We start from the raw sequence: 24,457 nt of genomic DNA on the forward strand, positions 1-24,457 counted from the left end.
CTAATTTAATTTTTTTGTAGAGCAACATTCACTAATTAATGTATTTTCATTTTATTTTTGTGACTAGATACATTCTTTATGATAAAGTATTTACTAATTTTCAAATATTAATATTAATGTAAACACAGGGAAATATCAGTCAAATGTTAAAGTAAAATCCCTCAATAGTGATCTATTATCGTAATATATACTGTATAAAAAACGATGTTCACCCCTCTCTCTCCATGACGACACACTATTGGCAGAAGGGGTTCGAAGTAGCTAATCACACATATTGTAGCTTGATGCTTAGCGTATGTACTGTCACTAGTGTATAAGTTGTATTTTTGCTCTCTCTCTCTCTCTCTCTCTCTCTCTCTCTCTCTCTCTCTCTCTCTCTCTCATTGAGATATGCATAAAAATTTTCTCTCATATATGTAACGTGTCTTTTTTTATGATAAATAATTGATTTACTAATTTTCAAATAATATTAATGTAAAAAAGTAAAATATCAATCAGATGTTAAAGTAAAATCCCGCAATGTCAATCTATTATCATCGTAATATGTACTGTATAAAAAAAACAATGTTCACCCCCTCTATCTCTCTGTCTCTCCATGATGCACGCTATTGGCTGAAGGGGTTGGAAGTAGCCAGTCACACAGCTTGTAGCTGGATGCTTTGGTATGTAATGTCATTAGTGTATGAATTGTATTTCTCTCTCTCTCTCTCTCTCTCTCTCTCTCTCTCTCTCTCTCTCTCTCTCTCTCTCTCTCTCTCTCTTATGTATATGTAACGTATCTTTATTTGTTTTGTATGATAAATAAACAATTTACTAGTTGTTCCTACATGAATACAAACCCTCGGTCTTTACATATGGGATCAGCTTTCAGCGAGCTGGAAGTCCAGCCATTAAGCTTTTGCAGTTGCCAGTTATCGATGGTAGGGGCAGAAGCACAGCCCACAGAGTCGGTATACATTCAGTTCTACGCAGTTTACTTTTGGCCGCAGAGTAGTTTAGATGCGTTTATTTCTCTGTCCTGCAGTTCAACTGTCTCTGTGTTTGAATATATTTGTTTTTATAATATATTTTGTATTTTTTTTTATACTTTGCTTATATTGGTATTTTGAAACATATCAACATGCTTTTCTATGTCTCACAAATGATATACTCACTTATTCTTGCTACATAGCCCTATTGACTTGTTTTAGCCTGTATAAGTTTTTGAGCTTTTCTCTTTATATATCATTTTACTTACTTTTTCATGTTTTGCACTTACTCAACACCCATTTCCTTGGTGTTTGTTTCATGTATTCTGTTTTCTTTTTTCATGTAACTGTGGAGAGTTGGAGGGATAGTTTCCAACTCTCGATGCTATCTGTTTTATTTTTAGATCTCTCTCAACCTCGTTTAAGAACGTCCCCCTTCGATGTTCTTTTCCTCCTTGTTCTGAAATGCCTTTTCATGAACAGACAATGGTTTTTATTTTCGACTACAGTACACAATATCTTGGGATGAAGTAATGTATTTGTCTTTCAGATGTTGCTTAATTGAGAGGATTGAGACAAGGCGGGTTTTCTTGTTTTCAGGTGAGGGTTTCGTATTCAGTCATACATGGATGCCTCCTTCCTAAACCCAGCAAGTTTCCCCCTCTCCCTCAACAAGGTGGTTGATGTTGCAAGATCTTTAACAGTGCTTGTGGCCTCGACTTGCTCTCCAGGACTAGTGGGACTTCTTGTCTACAGTTCCTGTTTTGTTTCTTGCCCCGTCTTTGAAGGGGTGTCGGTTGTGTGAGTTGAAGGCTTCCTCCCTTCCCCCCTCTGAATGTTGTTCTTGGCCTCTTGAGCAGTGGTGTTTTTTGCCAAGAGGAAGCATCAGAGGAGGAAGAAGACACCATCTTCGAAGGGGTTTTCTCCTCCTTCAATGGCTGCTTCTCAGTCTCATCTGGTTCCTTCTGTGCCCAATTTTCCTCCAGTTGCTTCTTTTGAAGTTTTTACCCCTTTCCATTCTTCCATAGCTTGGTCTTTGGAAGTTTTGGGTGAGAGGTCAGGACATATTATCTCTCCGGCTTTCCCCACTCTCTTGGGGGGATACCTCCCCCTGTGAGGGAGGAGGCAAAGGAGTCTTGTTCTTTTTCAGGTTCGGAGGCTTAGAAGATGGCTTGCATCTGGACTTCTCAAGGCCTTCTAGGAGTACCAACCTACGGTGACCTATTGTCCCATTTCCTGTCCTCTCTCTTTCTCATGTCGTCCGCCTCCACAGTTGCCAGCCCTGCTGGTCTCCCCTTGACTGTACCAGTGATACCACATCAGCCTTTGGTGTACCCTGACCAGTGTTTTGAGTCAGCGGCTGCGGCGGCTGTCAGCAGTATCACTCTCAGAGCTTTGGAACCCCTTTTATGGTGATGGCTTCTCCTACTCAGTTGACAGTGTCTCCCTCACAGAGCTTTGGACCCTCTACTGCCGTGGTAACTTTTACTTAGGATCTGTCTTCTGATTGTCTCATGAATCAGTGGTTGACAGAATCGACATCGTTTTCGAGAGAATTTCACCCGTGTTGTGAAAAAGAAGCATCTCAAGTCCCTGTGTGTCTTCTGCTCCATCTTCTTCCTTCTCTTCTTCTCCATCTTCGCCCGACCACGGCCATGGTTCTCCCGCTCCAGCTCGCGGCCATCTTGCTGGTGAAGAGGTGTCACGTCCAGCTGCTTCTCGTCCATCAGTTTTCACTCAAGCAGAGATTGGTGATCAGAAAATCTACGGCAGTGTCGTTTTCCCCAATCCCCTTGTTCGTGTTCGTAGGAAGGATAACAAGGCTCCAGTTTAGAAATCCCATGTAGGGAAGGCTTCAGAAGTTGAGCCATTTCCCTGTGGGTCCCGCGATCGTTTGACAGATGTGAGATTCTGCACTGCTGCGGGTGTGTTTCCAGTCTAGGCTGTTGTCGCCTCTTTGCTCACACATCCATGACCTTCGTGTCTCTGTCATGCCAGAACTCCTCCCTGTTCACACTTTTGCTGGAGGCCCTCTGATCATTGTTCCAGCTCCCATGAACGTGTCCTGTCACATGTCCACATCCTTGTAGAGAAACATACGTGCAATTAGTTCAGTCCGGTCTGCCATTCAGCCTCGCTCCTCAGCGTCTCGTCATGTCTCACGTTCTCACTCTCCTAGAAGAAATCGAGTTCCCATGGCCACAGACATGACAGCACGGACATACGACTGTATATCGACACACGACCGTCACACGGGGAGGTGTGGAAGTTGTCTCAGGATGGCGTATCTGGAAATGAACCATCAACCTCGCTAAGGTGAAGGTTTGGGAAGAGAACAGGATGGCCTACAATCATGTCACACTGAAGCACTGAGTCCCGTCTGATCAGTCTTGGAGAGCTACGTCCATGGCCACGGACGGGAGGGCATCTTCCTCTGTCTGCAGGAGAGTGAAGTCCGCAGTCGGAAGGACAGCTGCTATCGGAGGATGAAGAATCAGTGACAAAGTCCGCAGTCCTCTACCGTTTAATGGGTGAAGATCACATGGGAAAAAGAAGACGACGATGAGGGCGAAGCAGAAGAGGAGGAGGGAAGAAGGTCTACATTGTTTCCTCTTCGGAGCACTACCATATCTCTAAAGACATCAAAAACTTTGTCCAACACAGCCCAAGCAAGAAAGATAGAACTGCTGTGGACTTCTAGAAAGGTAACAACCCATGTGTGAGTGCATCAACACCATATCTGTGAAATGCCATTCGATTCACTTACGTGTTTTAGCTTGATCATCTGGTAATGGCCAACGGACATAACCGTACCATCTGCATACAAGTGAACAGGATCGTTCTGCCAAACTTTACATCCTTCAGAACATAAGTTGATGGGGTCTTATTCATTGGTAGCTGTCAGCCTCTGTTTTTCAGTGAACACCCACCTCACCGAACGAACGGCCAGTGAATTTGAATGGCATGAGTGGTGGAATTTCATAGAGGCCTTCTGCAGCATGCAGCAATGGATGCCATAATGATGATCATAAAGTTTTGATTTAAATTGCATCTTTTATTTGCTGAAGAATTCTAAACTAGTATTGCCTATGTGCAGGATTCTGAGTTAAGTTACAAGACAATATCATATACAAGATTTGACTTCATATGGTGATACAGCAATACCCTGAACTTGTGCGATTCGAGTTGTGGGAATTCACAGACGCGAACTTTCATTGGAACCTAATTAATTGTCACACATGAGTTTTTCACAGACACGTGAACATTTGCAAACTGAGAAACCCTGCAAAAACGTTTGTTTAGTTTTTTATGTAATTTGTAAGTTTTCAAGCTTCTATCTGTAAATTAAGTAACATTAAATAATATAAAAGTAATAATTTCTCTCTCTCTCTCTCTCTCTCTCTCTCTCTTACTGAGATAGAGAATTTTTACAGTACATGTATATGTTTATTTGTTTTGTATGATAAACAAATTTTTTACTTAACAGTAAATACTTATTTTCAAATATTAGTAATAATAATGAGAATAATAATAATAATATAACTTAATTACAAAATTCGTATGTGATACGTATTCTAACCCTTAAACGCCGAGCTTCTATTTACAAAAGTGTCTGTCGTATGCCGGCGGCGTTCGGGAGTTAGCGCCGAAGCGGAAAAAAGGTTTTTTTCAAAAAATCACAGCATGCTTTTTGTTTTGTCATTGTCTGAAGTTTAGTATGCAACCATCAGAAATGAAAAAAAATATCATATATAAATATTGAAATATATGACAGCGCGAAAAAAAATTTCATACCGCACGGACGTAAGGAAAGTTTTTTAAAAAATTCACCATAAAACGAAATATTGTGCTAGAGACTTCCAATTTGTTGCAAAATGAAGGTAAATGATTGAATATTACTAGAATGTAAGAGTTTTAGCTTACAATTGCGTTTTTCGACCATTTAGGCAGAGTTAAAGTTGACCGAAGGTTGAAATTTTGGCACTTATCATGATTTATATGAAAATATTTCAAAACTGATAAAAGCTACAACCATGAATTATTTTCTGTTGTATTCTACATGAAATTGCACACATTTTCATATATAAAACTTTTTGTAACGACTAATATAAAATGGTGCAAACATTACGACAAAGTGACAAAAGAATTTCTGAGATGTTCGGGCAAGTTACCGTGCGGACGTAAGGGAAAAGTTTTTTCAAAAATTCACCATAAATCGAAATATTGTGCTAGAGACTTCCAATTTGTTGCAAAATGAAGGTAAATGATTGAATATTACTAGAATGGAAGAGTTTTAGCTTACAAATGTGTTTTTCGACGATTTCGGTCGAGTCAGAGTTGACCGAAGGTTGAAAAATTTGGCAGTTATTGTGATTTATATGAAAATATTTCCAAACTGATAAAAGCTACAACCATGTGTTGTTTTTTGTTGTATTTTACATGAAATTGCGCACATTTTCATATATAAAACTTTATGTAACGGCTAATATAAAATGGTGCAAAATTTACGACAAAGTGACAAAAGAATTTCTGAAATTTTCGGCCGAGTTACCGCGCGGACGTAAGGAAAAAGTTTTTTTCAAAAATTCACCATAAATCGAAATATTGTGCTAGAGACTTCCAATTTGTTGCAAAATGAAGGTAAATGATTGAATATTACTAGAATGTAAAAGTTTTAGCTTACAATTGCGTTTTTCGACCATTTCAGTCGAGTCAAAGTTGACCGAAGGTTGAAACTTTTTGTAGTTGACGTACGGTACGTCCACTCGTCACCCGACAGACAATTTTAGTCAACTTACGATACGTCCAGTCGGCGTTTAAGGGTTAAACAAACAAATTTCTTTCCCTCATCTTCTGTAAGAAGCTCGAAGGCAAACCTGCCAGACATGTCGATTTAACATGACAAGAATGGAGTGTTGCTGATTAGCAGGTCAAAGGTCTCTCTCTCTCTCTCTCTCTCTCTCTCTCTCTCTCTCTCTCTCTCTCTCTCTCTCTCTCTCTCTCTCTCTCTCTCTCTCTCTCTCTCTCTCTCTCTCTCTCTCTCTCTCTCTCTCTCTCTCTCTCTCTCTCTCTCTCTCTCTCTCTCTCTCTCTCTCTCTCTCTCTCTCTCTCTCTCTCTCTCTCTCTCTCTCTCTCTTTTGTTGTAGTTAGCACAACCCGTGTATTACTGTTTCTCTATATGTCTTTAACTGTTACAGTAGATAATTTTAAATTACCTGTGCCATCTACAAACTGTAAATATGCCATTCTAAAACATAGAGACATACTGTAGAGCATTTCAGAACAGAGAGAGTAAAAATGAGGTTGAGAAGACTTCTAAAAATAGATCGGTGGAATGGGGAGAGAGAAATAGTATACTAATCTTCACACTCCTATATTTTTATGTCACCATTTATTTCTTTTTTAAGAGTAATGTATTAAGCTAACTTTTAAATGAAATTACAGTAACTTTAATTTCATTGAAAATATAGTTTAATACTGATTTTCCATCTTTTGATATCTAATGTAAGAATAGCTTCTCTCTCTCTCATGTTACTCTCTCTGTCTAGATAATAATTCATAAACAGTTTAACTTTATATTTCAAGTAAGGACAATATCTCTCTCTCTCTCTCTCTCTCTCTCTCTCTCTCTCTCTCTCTCTCTCTCTCTCTCTCTCTCTCTCTCTCTCTCTCTCTCTCTCTCTCTCTCTCATGTGTTATTCTTTCTGTCTCTGTAATAATTGATAAATAATTTCACTCTCTTAAGGACAACCCTCTCTCTCTCTCTCTCTCTCTCTCTCTCTCTCTCTCTCTCTCTCTCTCTCTCTCTCTCTCTCTCTCTCTCTCTCTCTCTCTCTCTCATAGTAGGCGCTCACACATTTTTACAACTTATTATTTCTCTGTATGTCCTTACCTGTACAGTAGATAGTTTAAATTGATCTAATTTTACCTGTACCATCTACGAAGTGTAAATGCGATAGTGTGGCAAATACTTTTTAAAACATAGAGACATAATAACTAAGAGTTGTATTAGTCCAAACAAAAAACACTTCATTCATGGAAAAGCATTTCAGAACAGAGAATGAGATGTAGAATAAAGAAGTTATTAAAAAGAGGTTGAGAAGACTTCTAAAAATGGATCAGTCAGAAGGGGAGAGAAACTGAAATTCTCCTCCAACTCTCTATTTTTATGTCAACCATTTATTTCTTTTTTTAAGGGTAATGTATTAAGCTAACTTTTAAATGAAATTACACTAACTTTAATTTCACTTAAAAGTTAGGTTAATAATTTGGGAGATGATTAGGGTCATATTTATTGTTTAAGCTTTAGAAATGAACTTTTATTAGCATTTTTAGACTGTGCCAAACTTACGCGAAAATTAGCCTTGAGCGAGGGGTTCTGGAACCTAACCCCGTGTAAGTTTGGCATATGACTGTATTTTAGAAAGTGAGTATGTATCCATTATTCCACTATCAGCATGGCCACCCTCCTAAGAAAAGCCCATTAGCCCAAGTGAAAATATGCATTTTTGAGAGGTTAGGTATCCTAAGGCTGTTTGGGAATTTAATGTAGATTACCATATTAGATATTTTGTCGTTTATGAAGTTGTATATAAAGAGTATTCCCAACCCTTCAAGCAAAGGTAACCTATCATAGTTCAGTTGAGTCTTTTATCAAGGTGCAGCACTTTGAAGGAATACTCAGTTGTTCATATGAATCCGTTAATCATGAACAACCATATCACGTGAATGTTTCATAGCTGTACCTACCTGATAGGTCTTTAAAGGTGAAAGACCTTAGTGTGCATTCCTAGACCACACTGCAGCATCCCAGAAGGGGACCTGCTCATACCTTTCTGTAGCGCTGCTTTGAGCAGATGTACTATGCTGTTTTACTCAACTTGGATCATTGTGATTTTATTGTTATGGCGTTCAATTCATTTTCATATATCTGTTCAATTTGTATTAATATTAATGTGCTCTGATATGTTTTTTGGAATGATTTGTGAATTATGTCATCTAAATTGAGTAATTTTACCTTTTGTAACAGTGACTTCCTCATTGCCATTATGTTATAATTAGTACTTGTGCTAGTGCTGCTTGTGTAAGCTTCATAATTTTTTAAGTCCAGGGATATTTTTTATTGATCTTACTGGGGCTTCATTAGCATTATGAACCATGGGATTTTTTTTCAGTGATGCTTTTAAATATTGACTTTCAGCATTTTTATTTACATGTTACACAGTTATTGTCATTGTGTAGTGTTGTGGCTAAGTAATGTTACAAGGTTCCTTGATATTTTTGGCATCTTTCTATTCTAGTTTCAGTGAATAGATTTTGTAATTGTTCTTGCCAGTTCACAATAACCATTACTTTCAGCTTTCCTTGTCTGTTTCCAGCTTTTTATTAATGTGAAGCAGTTTGTAAATATTTAATATATTTCATAGTATTGGATTACATTTTCATTATTCCATGTTACTTGTGCTTGGTTTATGTGGAGAAGTATAGTTTTGTCTTAGCATACTTTTTCATATATAGTTTTTTAAAGTAGTATGATTGGATGGTAGATGTAGGAGAGACTAGTATTTCAAGTTCTCAGATATAAGACAGTGCAATTTGGCATATTTGTTTAGAACATAATACGACATCATCAGTTAAGCTTGTTTATATAAAATGTGATAGTGTGTACATACTTCATGACATCAATTTCTGGGTATACCAGAAGATACACTTTCAGCAGATGATGTCTTGACCATTTTTGTAAGAAGTTCAGGTCAAATCATATCAGCTTATTTGATTATGTTTCCACATATGTATTTCTAATGTTTGAATTTGAGTTTTAAAAATGGTGTGTTTACCCTTTAAATATGCCATAAATACTTAAGAGGTTGAGTTTGCAAAGATAAAATTTTGTCTACTACACTGCTTGCTTCACCTACTCTGTAACTCATCACTGTTCTCATCCTACCATCAGCCATTATATGTAGGAAAAAATTTTTAGGAAATAGTAAAGTTAGAACTATCATGGCTATTGAAAAATGCATGTATGTTTATAGTGTTCGTGCTTTCAGGCTACTCGGCCACTGCAGGAATCTCTGGGTTTACGCTTGGATGCAAAGAAAGAGCAGCAGAGGATTGTGCAGTTACTACCAAGTCCATTGTATACACTTTGGGTTCAGGTGAGAATTTAGTTCAGTTCGTTTATTGTTGCACAGTAAGTTAGAACATCATTAATGTAATTGTTAGTTGAGTTCTTTTGAATACTGTACTTTGTCTTGCTGAAAGAGACTGTGCAATCATACACAAAAAGACTATTAATTATTATTATTATTGTTCAGAAAATGAACCCTATTCATGTGGAACAAGTCCACAGGTGCCATTGACTTGAAATTCAAGCTTCCGAAGATTATGGTGTTCATTAGCAAGAAGTAACAGTAGGTAAGGGGAAATACAGAAAGAAGTCATTTATTAAAAAAGAAAAAAATAAATGAACAAATTAAGAAATAAGTACACATGTAAGTAAATTACTAAAATACAAGGAGAATTTTATTAGGGTAGTAATGCACTGCATCTTTGCTCAAACTTTTGAAGTTCCAATTGCACGACATCCTAAAGTAAGGATGATACAACACTTACTGAGCCCAATTGCAGGACATCCTAAAGTAGGGATGTTACAACACTTACTGAGCGTATTTGAAGAGAAGAAGAGTAAAGATTCATTTGTACACTATGCAGTTAAATTAAAGTTGTTTTCATCATATCAGCATTTCCAGCTTTAGAAAGTATGAAGGTATTGATGCACTCAGGCATAACAGCAGTAACTGCATTTTGGGTTGTCAAGTTTCCCTTAGCTTCTGAAAAACTGTGGTAGTTGTAAGTTCTGCACTCTACTTAGGTTTCGCTTCATGTTTTTCGTTATTTAGTTCCGTACCTGTTTTTTGGGATATCTTTTTTTGTGCATTATAGGTGTATGTACTGTTTATAAGTATTTACTTACATGGGTTGCTTAGGAACCTTAAATTTTTCCTTTTTATTCTGTCCATAGGCTTCAGCCTATGGAGAAGCTTTTGATAGCAACATTAAAGTGGAAGTGTTAGGGGACATAGAGGCTGCCAAGAAGAAGAATGTCAAAGATGATGAGTCAAAATGCGAGAATTTGTCAGATTCTGATAATGATCAAGAACAACAAGAGGTAGGTAAAATAGAATTTTTTACTCGTTATCTCATTGCCCTTTTGTGAAGAAATAATTGGTCATTGGATAACAGAATGAATATTTTTTTATTAGGAGTAGATGTAAGAGTGTTATACATACAGATTATGCCCAGAGGAATTGTTCAAGGCCATCTGATTATTACAGACTGCTAAGAGTGGGGTTGTAAGCAGAAAATGTCTAGATACATTGGGTGGGCTCTTTTTTTATCATGAGTTTATAGCAGTGTCTCAGGGCTGCACCTCTGACTACTCCAAGAATCAAATTCATATTCACTATTTCTTATCAAGCCAGGGTAAAACATTATGTTTTTGTAAAATGTAGGATGTACTTGGGAAATATACAATCAGCTAAGAGTAAAATCTTAAGTTGTACTTGGTGAATATCCCTTCAGTTAAATGCACACTTCTATATAAAGTTTTATCTACCATCTGAAGTCAGGCCTCAGGCAGATCTGATGTCTTTATTCCATCATTGACACTCAATAAGGTGTTTCAATTGAAACCTTATATGACCCATTATCATCTTTTTGGTGGTGCAGCTACTGCTTGCCTTTAAAGGAGTTACCCTTATGATCCCACTTGTGCCCCTGAAGACAGACCAACCAATATAAAAAATTCTCTCTTAGCTGGTCTAGGGCAGAATATTGCCATTGTTGGTACAGTAATGGAATACAAATGGACTCGAGGCAGTAATGCTTTATAGTGGCCACCTAAATCGCTATTTACCCTTCCTCTGTCAATTTGGCAACAGTGGCAAAGGTAGGCCAAGCCCTACCATTGCTGTCAAAGTCTGTCTATAAGTGAACATCACTAATTTCTGTTTGTGCAGCGCTATATTGCCTGGGTGTTGCAACTGCCTACTTAGAAAAATTAAGTACTTAGTTTTAAGTTTCTTATGGAATAGTGTTTCCTAATAATATTCCCCAATTTTCATGTTAAAATACAAATTTTGTAATGCCCTTAGGGCATCCCCTTGAATGCAGATCTTTTGTTCTTTATATTATGAGATTTGCATTCTTTTATCTTCACATTTCTTTGCTTTTATTAAAAATCAAATAAACAATTCATTCAAGTCTGTGCGTGTGTAAGGCTTTTTAAAAGAGGCAACCCCAACCAGAGGTGGAGCTGACCAGATTAATAAAATTACAGTATAGTGTAATTTGTTCCTTTTGGGGGGACAAACCTGTCACCTTTCATATAAGGAGCACCTTCCTGCTCCTGTGCTGGACCAGTCCACACACTTACTAACAAGGTAGATATCCACAGAAGGGGCGGGGGGAGATAGGCTATGCCCCCTTCACATCAATTTTCCCCATTGTCCTTTCAGCCTTGATTTTGTCTAGTTGTATTGCTTGTGTGTTCCCCTTTTCAAGCACCTTTTTTTGTGCTTTTTTGTTTTTTAAGTACTTAATTTCATCTTCCAGTGTTTCCCACACCTTTATTTGTTGAAGTGGAGCTTTTGTTTGTATTGTGTGTGACTTTTGAGGTTTTTGAGTATTTTTGTATTTCTTTCTTTCCTGAATATATTTCTTGGTCTCCTCAGGGGAATGATGTGAGAGAAGTCTGAGGCAAACAGAGGAGGACCCTTCTAGTTTACCTCAGCACCGGAAGTGATGCCTGGTCCTTCTAGAACTTTCCATTCCACTCAGTGGAGAGGAGAGAAAGTTTAACAACTAAGTCCTTTTTTTTTTTTTTTTTTTTTTTTTTTTTTTTTTTTTTTTTTTTTTTTTTTTTTGCAGGTCTCCTCTCTCTTTGTATTTCTGCACTCCATGGCTGGGCAAGTGTCACTGTCATCTCTCTCTCTCTCTCTCTCTCTCTACCACAGAAGGTAATGCTCCTTTCCCATGGGGCTGAGGCATTCTTGGTCTTCACATTGGTCCCATAGGGTGGAATTATCCTCTGGTAGGAGGGATATGACTCCTGTTTCCCCATGGCACTTTGCCTCATCCCACTATCAGAACACTTGGGATAAGGATGCTCTGTCCCCACGGCCTTGTTCCTACTAATGCCTCCCCTCAGCAGCACCTTCAGGAAGGAGTCCTCCTTTGGCCCATCCAACATTAGGTCACCAAGAAAGGGCCCAGGACTGGTAGCAGAATGTAATTACCTCTTCAGTCATTGCCAAAGTATTCTTGTTCCCTTGCAGCCAGTAGATTGGGAAAGCTGTTGTCCCTCCTTTGGCCAGACAACAGAAGTATCATATTACTTGCCCGAAGAGGCACATGACATGCCCCTCCATTTTGATGCAGCACTGTTGTGCCTCACTAGCAATGTTCTCTTGGAAATATTGCGACAACAGGGCCTCACCTTTAATTACACAGAGTCTAGTAACAAAATTATCACGAAGTCAACTATTCGAATAATTTCTTAGGTAGACGTGTGGTTGGTTGCGAAGACTGTGCTCCTCATGAAGGCTCTTACCTCTCAGTCATGGCAGAAGGCCAGAAAATTGTTGGTTTCAGGGGGTAGGACCCTCACCATGGCTTATCAAGCCTCGAATTTATCGGCTAACACCTTCCTGTTGTTGTTAAAGTAGGAGTCTTATGAGAGTCACCCTTCTTTGAGGAACAGCTCCATTGTTGACTACTTCATCCATCAACGGTAGAGGCAAAGTTCGTGATCAAAAGGAAAGATTCAACAGATTCCATGATCTCTCGAGCTGCTACCATCAAGTTGACCCAGGGGAACAGACGATCAACATCATCTCTTCCCAATCCTCCACCCTCCCAAATGAAACCTCAACAGGACCCTACCCTGCTGTCAACAGAAGAGGGTGGGATACGTCTTGAGCTCTTTCGCCCACTTTCCAAGGTCAGCCCAAAAAAGAGGGCAGGGGAAATAGAAACAGGAGGTTCCTTTTGAGATTGGCACCATAGATATACGAATAGAGGGAGAGATTGGACAGTCACATGACTGTTGCATGGAAGTAGGGTGCCTTACTAGGTGCTGATTCCCAGAAATGGGAGTGGCAGCAACTGTACAGACAGCAGCAACAGAGCCACCTCTGGCACCCAGTGTTAGGCCATCAACTGTGTTACATACAGAAACAGGAACACAAAAGAACAGGTGATCACATTTCACAAGTAAGTGACATATTTTCATTCATGAAAATCTTTATAACTATGTTGAAACAACCTCAAACAAGTAAACGTGTTAGATCGCCGTCAACTTGCAGTCAACTGCATGTCTGCTTTTTGAACTAATAAAATAATGAATGTTGTAATAAGCTTTCTATTAAAGCCTCTTTGACATTAAATTCATATAGCCTAATATATCAGCATATAGGGTTACCGTCAGTCCATATAACCATGGTTAAGCCTGACAATTTTCACTACTACTAGTATTACAATGTACATAGTATCATGAAGCCTAGCCCTAGGCCTGCTGCAGTTTTAATTGTTAAAATAAAGTGTTATAATGCTATTTACCATGTTATCAATAAGTTCTCAAACCTCCTGGTATGCATAGGACTCAGCTGTCAGAAGATGCCTGTCCCACTGAATTTGACCTTCCAGAACACTTTAAGGTAGCACTCTTCAATTTTACCATTATCATTTTTACTCTAAAGAATACTTCAAATTCATACTACATCATAGCTTTAAAAGTAAACTTTACCAACTGGCTAGTGTACCAGGGTTGATCATCAAATAACCAAGGGTAGCCTACCATAGCCTAACCTTAGCTTAGCAAAGGTAGCCTAATTTGGCGTAACCTTCAGGAATGCTGATTTTTCTGTCTGTGCCTCTCCACAGGCTGTGAAATACAGCTCACGTCTTGGCTAGCTATAAAAGTCTTAAGTCATTCTTACAGGCTAGCCTAACCTAGACTGTACAATAAAAATAAGTATGTTGAATTACAGGTCAGTATGACTGATATGTTACATAACTTTATACATGTACTTCCTTGTAATAATTGCACTTGAAGCTGTGCAAATAGCTTCTTTGTCATGGTTCAAATGCTTTGATCTGGTTCAATACAGTACATACAGTGTGCTCTCCACTAAATCACAACTATGAATATGAACTAATGCAAATTGTAATTACATTTATACTATAATTAAATAAAGTGTCTCGTATAAGATCTGTGAGTAGGTTCATAGGTTCAAATATGCCTTAAAAATGTCTGCAGGTCAGTGTAGGAAGCCTGTTGTCAATAATATGTGACGTGAGATTCAGGACTGAATTTTCTCAATTTTGTGTTTAAGATTTCCTGACATGAACAAAGAGCAAGACTGCTACCTGCTACCTTACTTGGGTTAGAAACTGCAGAAGGGATAAAGAGCCAAACAGTGGATCACGCAAATGCAGCTAGTGTTTTCTGTCAAAGTACATTTTCAAACCTTCTGGTATGCATAAGCTTAAGTTTTTGCAACAGACTTTGAATTCCAGAATATGTTAGGAGGCAACAATGTGGCTGCCAAAGCAGATTTAGTCTAAGAAGAAGTAACCAGAAGGGGCAAGCCGGCATGTACATTGGTACTGGCAACAGCAAGCTATATACAGCCCTGCAAACTACAATATTAATTGTATCTCTATTAACCCTTAAACGCCGAACCTCTATTTACAAAAAGTGTCTGCCGTATGCCGGCGGCGTTTGGGAGTTAGCGCTGAAGCGGAAAAAAAGTTTTTTTCAAAAAATCACAGCACGCTTAGTTTTTAAGATTAATAGTTCATTTTTGGCTACTTTTTTTGTCATTGCCTGAAGTTTAGTATGCAACCATCAGAAATGAAAAAAAATATCATTATCATATATAATTATTGAAATATATGACAGCGCAAAAAAATTTTCATAGACAATATACAAATCACGCTGTGAACAAAACGGTTAAAGCTAATGAGTTATTTTTTTTTCTTTGTATTGTACACTAAATTGCGATAATTTTGGTATATAACAAATTGTAAAACGATCAAAGCAACACAGGAAATATTATCACAAAATGCTGCATGAATTTGTAACACGCGGACGTAAAAAAAAGTTTTTTTCAAAAATTCACCATAAATCGAAATATTGTGCTAGAGACTTCCCGTTTGTTGCAAAATGAAGGTAATTGATTGAATATTACTAGACTGTAAGTGTTTTAGCTTACAATTGCAGTTTTCAACCATTTCGGTCGAGTTAACGTTAACCGAAGGTCGAATTTTTTCTATTTATCGTGATTTATATGAAAATATATCACAACTTATAAAAGCTACAACCGTGAGTTATTTTTTGTTGTATTCTACTTAAAATTGCACACATTTTCTTGTATAACACTTTATGTAACGCCTAATAGAAAACGGTGTGAAAATTACGACAAGGTGACTAAAGAAATTCTGAGATTTTCAGCCGAGTTACTGTGCGTGGAGGTAAGGAAAAAGTTTTTTTCAAAAATTCACCATAAATCGAAATATTGTGCTAGAGACTTCCCGTTTGTTGCAAAATGAAGGTAAATGATTGAATGTTACTAGAATGTAAGAGTTTTAGCTTACAATTGGGTTTTTTGACCATTTCGGTCGAGTCAAAGTTGACCGAAGGTTGAATTTTGGCAGTTATCGTGATTTATATGAAAATATTTCAAAACTGATAAAAGCTACAACCATGAGTTATTTTTTGTTGTATTCTACAGTACATGAAATTGCACGTTCTACAGTACATGAAATTGCACACATTTTCATATATAAAACTTTATGTAACGGCTAATATAAAACGGTGCAAACATTACGACAAAGTGACGAAAGAATTTCTGAGATTTTCGGCCGTGTTACCGCGCATGGACGTTAGGAAAAATTGTTTTTCAAAAATTCACCATAAATCGAAATATTGTGCTAGAGACTTCCAATTTGTTGCAAAATGAAGGTAAATGATTGAATATTACTAGAATGTAAGAGTTTTAGCTTACAATTGCGTTTTTCGACCATTTCGGTCGAGTCAAAGTTGACCAAAGGTTGAAATTTTGGCACTTATTGTGATTTATATGAAAATATTTCAAAACTTATGAAACCTACAACCATGTGTTGTTTCATGTTGTATTCTACATGAAATTGCACATGTTTTCATATATAAAACTTTATGTAACAGCTAATATAAAACGGTGCAAAAATTGTGACAAAGTGACGAAAGAATTTCTGAGATGCGTTGCTGATGCTTTCTAGTGAGAGAAGAAAGAAATTCGCGCATGCGCAGCTGGGTCACACTTGTAAAAAAAACAACAGCATGTTCTGTGAACTCCCAGCATCCCTCAAGACGCGTGATTTAAAATCATTCACAAACTAGGCCTATAACTATTTTTCCGCGAATATTTAAAAAAACTTTGTAGTCGACGTATCGTACGTCCACTTGGCACCCGATATGTCCAGTCGGTGTTTAAGGGTTAATAGTATCATGTACAGTAAATTTTAAAATCTTATAAAATGATTGTATAGACTGTTGAATATTGGCTGTTAGTTACCAGACTATTGATAATATTATTATGCCTGTGGATGAAGCGTATATGGGAGGACAGTGTTGGAGATAACAATTATTTTAGCACAATGTCAAATTTTACTGCCTGTCAGTTTGACCCATGAATAAAGAACGATAATAATTAGTTCTGTCTCTAGAGATTAAAACTGTAAATTTATGGTGGAAAGAAAGGCACATAACGGCAAATTGGTCAGCTTTATTGCTCAAGTGTATAAAAACTACAGCAGACAGAATTAATATATTTATTTCCACATATAGTATTGTCCTTGGTAAATGCTGTAAAGCTCATTTACCAATCTTTAAAGACTGCTGAAAAAATTGGCTGTCAATGCAGCACGAGCATAATGTAACATTCCCATATTTGCAAAACTTTATGGTTTAACTGTAGAAAAAATATACCAGCAAAATTAAATATTTTTATTTCTGCATACAGTACATATTGTATTTAGTAAATGGTGCATAAATCATTTTACAGTCTTGAAGGACAGCTGAGAAACCACGTTATAAAAAGTACAGGGTTTCACACTAGATTGCATGAGTTGCATCATTGTTTACTCAACACATAGCAATGGCACCTGACAGTGCACATCACAAATTGTTTGGCTATCATAACCTGTCCAATCTCTCCCTCTGTATCTATGATTGGCACTCCCCCTCTTCCTCTGCCAGGGGGGTGCTGTCTCTCTTGCTATTGGATAGTATGGTAGCACCTGGGAGCAGAGTAGTGGGTAGTTTTGTTCTGTAGGATGGTTACAGACTCCCTTTAAAGGATCGCCTACCTCCTCCCTCCCCAGTGCCAGTCCCATTCCTGATTTACCAACTGCACTTGACCAAAGCCCAAGCTGCATGGGAGGAAATCAAGTCCATGCCCCAGAAGGGAGCAATTGAGAAAGTCCACTCTCCCTCTTTGGGCTTTCATAGCTGCCTTTTCTTGTAGAAAAGGCTTCTGGGATTTGGAGATCGGTCATAGATCTGTCAACCCTCAACATCTATGTCAAACAAGCCCTTTCATGTTGGAGACTGCCTGTTTGGTGTTGAAGTCTGTCAGGGAGGGAGACTGTTTTCTCAATAAGCCTCCAGGATATTTTTATATTCCGATTCGCCGTAATTCAATTAAGTTTCTCTGCTTCATGTGCCAAGGGAAGGTCTTTCAGTTCAAGGCTCTCTTCTTTGGTCTAGCAACAGGTCCTTGGGTGTTCATCAGAGTCTTTGTTCTAATCCCAAGTTGGGGCCATTCCAAGGGAAACTGCTTCCTATGTTACCTGGAAGACTGGCTGATCCTAGTCCTTATGAAGGTGGCACTACTTCAGGACGAACTCTGTCTCTTTGTCAGTCTTGGGATTGTTATCAACTGGTGGAAATCTGATCTGGTGCCCAAACAGACGATCAAATATCTAGGCATGGTTCCTGATACCAAGGAAGTTTAGGCCTTCCTTGATCCTCACTGGACAGACAACTTCAGAGAAGTGGCAGGGTGCTTCTGACAGAAAAGATAACCAGCCCAACAGTGACAAACAGTCTTAAGTCACCTCACATCTTCGGAGAGACCAGTTGCAAACAGAAGATCTCACTTACATATCTTGCAGTGGCAGTTGAAAAAACATTGGTCTTTCCTGCACACATCACTTCATCATCCAGTTCCTCTCAACCAAGAAGTTCGGGAAGCTATAGTGTGAGGAATGTCCTGTGGAGATCTCTCAATGTTCATCTCCCTTCCTCCCAACCTACTGTGCTTCTTGGATGCCTCGTGAAAAGGTTGGGTGCTCATCTGGGAGGAGAGTTCATTTCAGAAATGTGGACCCCGAGCCTAGAGTCCCTGAACATCAACATTCTAGAGATGATGGCATTGTGGCTGGCACTGCAGACATTCCTACATTGTCTACAGGGGCACTTAGTGGTGATCATGAGCAATAACACTACCATGGCAAGGGAAACAATGTCCCCTGATCTGTTGTCGTACAGTCATTCAGTTGCATGAGTGGGCTTCAATACCCCTGATAGAGTTGAAAGTCCAGTACAGGCATTCCCCGGTTATCAGTGGGCTCAGTTATTGACGATCCCGTTTTACAGCGCTTGTTTAGCGATGAAAACCTGCGATTTCAGCTCCTATAATCAGGTATTGGTGTCAATACATACCTAACAGAGGTGCTGATCTCTGGTTATCGGCACTGATAGATTGGCTATTTTCACTTATCATCACGCCGTCGGTATGAAACCCCCGCCGATAACCAGGGACTGCCTGTATATTCCCAGGGAAATCATTTCCAGCAAATTTAGTTGACAGGATCAGGTTGTTTTGACAGAGTGGTCTCTGCATCAGGCAGTAGTGTACAGTCTCTTTAGGGCAGTTGTTCCCAATCTTTTTCCCTGTCATTTCCCCCTGCACCCAGTGCAACCCTCCAGATTTCCCCCTTCATGTGTATGAGGGAAAGAGTAGTTAAAACACACTGTGACGACTTACTAATTTATTTTTCCATTATAGACAAATATACTGATAAACAAATAGTTAGATAGAGAGTGGTTAGTTACCCGCATAGCCATAGAGAGCGGCTAGTAGCAAAATAAAAGGACTTTTGTTTATTTTTCTACTTCAAAACTGAATTAGTGAGAAGGTTGAGGCTGCTTCTTGTGCACCAGTGTATCAATATCAGGGCTAGTTTTGGCAATTGCAAGCGTATGTCACATTCCACCTCCAATCGGTTTTAGTGCTTTGGGCTTGATTGTGAGTAAAGTAGAAAATCCTGACTCACAAAGGTAGGTTGTGGAAAACAGAATGAGGATTTTCAATGCATTGGTGCTCAGTTGGGGTTATGCTCCACGCATATTAACCCAGAGTTCTTCAAGATCTTGTGCACGAAACTCGTCCTTGGCAGAAGAGTCATGCTTGAGCTCCAGGAACTCATTTTGCATGTCCCCAGGGACATCATCCACCTGACATATAAATGGGTTCCTTGTCAGCCTCATTGAGATGTCTTCAGTGTTGATACCAGGGAAATATCACATGAACTCGTCCCCCATATGATCAAGGTGAGTGATGATTTCCTCTTTCAGTGGGTCCTTGATGTCTTTCTCACCAAGTATGTCACTCAGACGCTGAAAGAATGCTGTATTTCCTTTTTTCATTTGTTTTCCCCAAAGTTGTAGTTTAGCCATGAAAGCATTGATGGTGTCCGTGTGCACAATCACGTTGCTCCTCTGTCCCTGTAATTTTTTATTTAGTTCATTCAGAGTTTCAAAAATATCAGCAAGATAAGCCATTTGTGCTACAAATACTTCCTTGTTGAAGGCAGACAGCAGGTCCACTTTGTTGCTGCAACTCAAAAACAACTTTATTTCTTCCTGCAGTTCAAAGACCCACGCCAGCATGTTCCCTTTTGAAAGCCATTGCACTTGTGTATGAAATAAAAGATCAGTGTGGTTAGCATCCATGTCCCGGCAGAGTTCGCGAAAGAGGCAAGTGTTCAAAGCTGATCCTTTCACATAGTTAACAATGTTTATGATGACAGTCAAAGCATCACGAAGGTTCTTTGTGACTGTCTTTGAGGCGAGAGCTTCTCAATGGATCATGCAGTGTGTTCCTTTTAAACTAGGCTGCTTCTGCTTCACAAGAGCAATGAATCCTGATCGTGAACCAAGCATATTACGGCCACCATCTGTGCACACCCCTTCCAGTTTGTTCCAACTCAGTCCCGACTCTTCAAAGAAATCTGCAACTACTGCCAATACATCAACTGCCTTTGTTGTCATCTCTAATGGCCAGCAAAAAAGAAACTCCTCCTCAATTCCTTTGTCAGTTATGTAGCGGCAAAAAGCAAGCAGTTGTGCAATGTTGGTGACATCCGTACTCATCAATTTGAAGAGAAAAAAAGGGTGATGACATTACCTTTGACATCACATTTTCCTTTATATTTTCAGCCATTCGGCAGTTCTGTTCTTGATGGTGTTGTTGGACAAGGAGATTTGTTTCATTTTCTGTGATGACTCCTCTCCTAACACAAGCCTCACACTGTCAATGATACATGGTTTCAAAAGGCTTTCACCAATCGTGTGGGGTTTCTTTGCCTTGGCCACCTGAAGGGCAATCACATATGAAGCCTTCACTATGCTGATGTTGGTTTGCCTGAGGTGTAGGGGGCATGTTTGTCTAATAGATGATCGATGTAAGGAGTGTGAACCTTTATCGGATGCGAGCTGGAAGTCTTATGATTCGTATGTTCGCAAGTTGGAGCGTGACAGGGTCAGGAGGTCTTCCTCCAGGAGTGTGTGCAAGAGTCAGGTTATTTCCTCTCCTGATAATCCTAATGTAGTTGATGTTGCACCTGTCCCTGTGGTTTTGCCTTCGGGCCCTGATGTTGTGTCTGCGGAGGGTTTGGCCCTGGCGGAGATCATGAATTCCATCCGTGCGCTCGAAAACAAAGTGGCATCTCTTCAAAGTGTTGTGAAGTGTAGTGCTCCCCCCAGTGTTGTGGAGGGGGCGTCAGATCGGCCCCATAATGCTTCTAGGCCTGGACCGCTGTCAGACTCCCAGTACTCAGGGAGAAGGCATGTCGAAAGTCGCAAGAAGGTTACGGTGGCTTCCCACCGATCTGACGTCCCCTTCGGCAGGTCCTGTTGTCGCTTCCCAGGCTGCCAGAGATCGTGCCGCGCGCATTCTCAGGACTGCTTTTCGTCCTCCGAGGCGTCCTCCCCTCGTAAGGGGTGGAACTCTCGTAAGGACTCTCGTCCTCTGAAGAGGAGCTGTGTTCAAGAGGACGCTTCTCGTCAGTCTTCTTCGTCTGCTGGGTATCTTGAAGCTTTTCCACCGCAGAAGAGGACTAGGATTTCGTCTGATGAGGATGTTTCTGAGCGCCCCAGTTGCTCTAAGGAGAGAACCTTTCTTGCTCCTGTGAGGAAGAAGAAGGCGTCCCCTCGCCCATCGTCTTCCCATAGGATTGTCTCTCCCCCCAGACTTGATTCTTCTCCATCTAAGAAGATTTTGTTGGAGATGCAGTGGCAGTTGTCTTCTCTTATTGCTGAGAGGGACTCTGCTCCTCGTCGTCGCAAGGACTTGACTTTGCCTGTCAAGAGGTCCAGGAAGTCTCCTTCTCCTGCTCCTTTTTCTTCGTCTCCATCTCCTGTCTCGTCGCCTTGTCGCCCTCTTAGCTCTCAAGTTCCCGTCGTGACGCCGTCAACGTGACGCCGCGAGCTGCTTCCCGGGGACGCCGGGTTGCCGCTCTTCAGGGACGCTTCTGTGCAGGGACGCTCGGCAGGACGCTCTTCTGGTTTTTGGGCGGGACGCCCGTGTGGACGCTCTTCAGGACGCTCTCCAGGACGCTCCTCAGGACGTCCCTTCGGTTGCTCTTCAAGACATTACGGAGCATTCTCTTTCGTCTGGGAAAAGAAGATCTCTTCTTCGTATCGGACCTCAAGGCCTTCGTTCCCCTAAAGTGTTGGGTGATTCGGTTGTTTCTCCGGGTGTGGCGGGAGAGGTTTCTGGCGAATCGGATCCTGCTGACGTCGAGCCCTCGTCTGCTTCCTCTACTTCCGATTATCAAGTTTTGACCGGATTGCTTAAAGACTTGTTCGGAGACAAGTTTAAACCCTCGGCTCCTCTCTCTCCGCCTTCTCAGTTAGCTTCTTCCAAAGCAAGGAGAGCGCCAGGGTTTTTGAAGATGACTTCCTCGTTGGCGACCAAGAGGGCTTTTAAGAAAGTCTAACGTGTGGATGGAGGAACGGAAGTCCCATGGCAAGACCTCTTTCGCAGTGCCTCCGTCTAAGCTTTCCGGCAAGGCTGGTATGTGGTATGAGACGGGAGAGGATATCAGTCCTAGAGTTCCTTCCTCTTCTCAAGGGGATTTCACCAGTCTTGTCGACGCTCCCAGAAGGTCTCATCTGTCTACTGCTAAGGTTTCTTGGACTTTGTCAGAGACAGATCATCATCTCAAGGGTCTCTTCCGCACCATGGAGGTGTTTAATTTTTTGGACTGGTGCTTGGGAGCTTTAGATCTTAAGCTTCGGAGCTCTGATTCAATTAGCCTGGGGGAGCTCTCTAGTGTCCTTAACTGTATGGACAAGGCAGTCAGGGATGGATCTGAAGAACTGGCGTCTCACTTTGGTACGGGCCTCTTAAAGAAGAGGGCCTTGTTTTGCGACTTCACATCTAAGTCTGTCTCTCCTTCGCAAAGGGCAGAGTTATTGTTCGCCCCTTTGTCCAACCATCTGTTCCCCCAGTCTTTGATTCGGGACATCTCCTCAAGTCTTAAGGAGAAGGCCACGCAAGATCTGCTGGCGCATTCTTCGAGACGTCCTCCAGCTCCTCCTCCTTCTTCAGCTTCAGTTTTGTCCGCCAGGAAGAAGAAGCCCTTTCGCGGAGGAACTTCTTCCTCTAGATCATCTCCGCGAGGAAGAGGTTTCACCAGAGGAGCGGCCCCCTCAAAACCTAGGGGAAAAAAGTGACTCCTTACGCCTCCAGACACCAGTAGGAGCCAGGCTTCTTTATTTTGCGGGAGCCTGGAGAACGAAAGGGGCGGACGCATGGTCACTAAGTGTTCTAGAGAAGGGTTACAAGATCCCCTTTCTCATGTTACCACCCCTTTGCACGTCGCCCAGGGATCTGTCGCCTTCTTACCACCGAGAGAAGCAACAGATTCTTTTAGACCTCCTGGAGCAGTTGTTAGAGAAGAGAGCCGTGGAACAAGTTCTGAAGTTGGATTCTCCGGGGTTCTACAACAGGCTATTCTTAGTCCCGAAACAGTCGGGAGAGTGGAGACTGGTCTTGGATGTAAGCGTCTTGAATCGCTTTATTTCGAAAGAAAAATTCAAGATGGAAACGCCCCAGTTGGTTCTCGGGGCTTTAAGACCAGGAGACTGGATGGTCTCTCTGGACTTACAGGATGCGTACTTCCATGTTCCCATACATCCTCAGTCAAGGAAGTACCTGAGGTTTGTGCTGGGGGAAAGTCTTCCAGTTCAGAGCTCTCTGCTTTGGTTTGTGCACTGCTCCCATGATCTTCACGGTGATCATGAAAAATGTTGCGAGGTGGCTTCACCTGGCGGGTGTTCGTGTTTCGTTCTACCTGGACGATTGGCTCATACGAGCCTCTTCTCGGGGGAAGTGTCTGGAGGACCTGACTTTGACGGTGAATTTGACGAAGTCCCTGGGACTTCTTGTGAACCAAGAAAAGTCCCATCTGATCCCGACGCAGTCCATCGTCTGTCTGGGGATTCAGATGGATTCAGTGGCTTTTCGAGCTTTTCCATCCCAAGAACGGCAACTGCTTTGCTTAGAAAAAGTTTCGTCCTTCCTAGGGAAAGAAACATGCTCGGTGAGGGAATGGATGAGTTTGCTGGGGACCATTTCCTCGCTGGAGAAGTTTGTTTCCCTGGGGAGGCTTCATCTCAGACCGCTCCAGTTTTTCATGGCGGAGAACTGGAGGGACAAGGAGAATCTGGAAGAGACTTTGACGATATCTCCTTTAATCAAGGATCATCTGAGGTGGTGGTTCGACCCCTTAAAGCTTGTGGAAGGGGTTTCTCTTCGTCTTCAGAGCCCCGACCTAGTGTTGTTTTCCGACGCGTCCAGGGAAGGATGGGGAGCAACACTAGGAGGGGAGGAAGTGTTAGGCACCTGGAGAGGGGAACAGGTGTCCTGGCACATAAATCTCAAGGAATTGGGTGCTATCTTTCTGGCCCTTCAATTCTTCGAAGACCAAGTTTCAGGCAGAATTGTCCAAGTAAATTCGGACAATACCACAGCTCTAGCATACCTCAAAAAACAGGGGGGTACTCGATCTCGTTCCCTGTTCATCCTAGCGAGGGAGATCCTGCTTTGGACTCATGCTCGGGGGGTCACTATTCTCACGAGGTTCATTGCGGG

At 40.8% G+C, this 24,457-nt stretch overlaps 1 protein-coding gene across 5 annotated transcripts in view; it reads left to right on the top strand.

Annotated features, from left to right (window-relative positions):
• Positions 1-24,457, top strand: part of thoc5 (THO complex 5) — a 319,834-nt gene that overhangs the window by 58,219 nt on the left and 237,158 nt on the right. For all 5 annotated transcript variants that reach the window (XM_067096318.1, XM_067096325.1, XM_067096331.1 and 2 more), the window contains exons 6-7: positions 9,020-9,127; positions 9,994-10,140. In XM_067096318.1, coding sequence (XP_066952419.1) covers positions 9,020-9,127; positions 9,994-10,140 — 255 coding nt within the window. The remainder of the gene's footprint in view (positions 1-9,019; positions 9,128-9,993; positions 10,141-24,457) is intronic.

The sequence above is a fragment of the Macrobrachium rosenbergii genome, chromosome 4, assembly GCF_040412425.1.
Source record: "Macrobrachium rosenbergii isolate ZJJX-2024 chromosome 4, ASM4041242v1, whole genome shotgun sequence".
NCBI classification, from domain to species: domain Eukaryota; kingdom Metazoa; phylum Arthropoda; class Malacostraca; order Decapoda; family Palaemonidae; genus Macrobrachium; species Macrobrachium rosenbergii.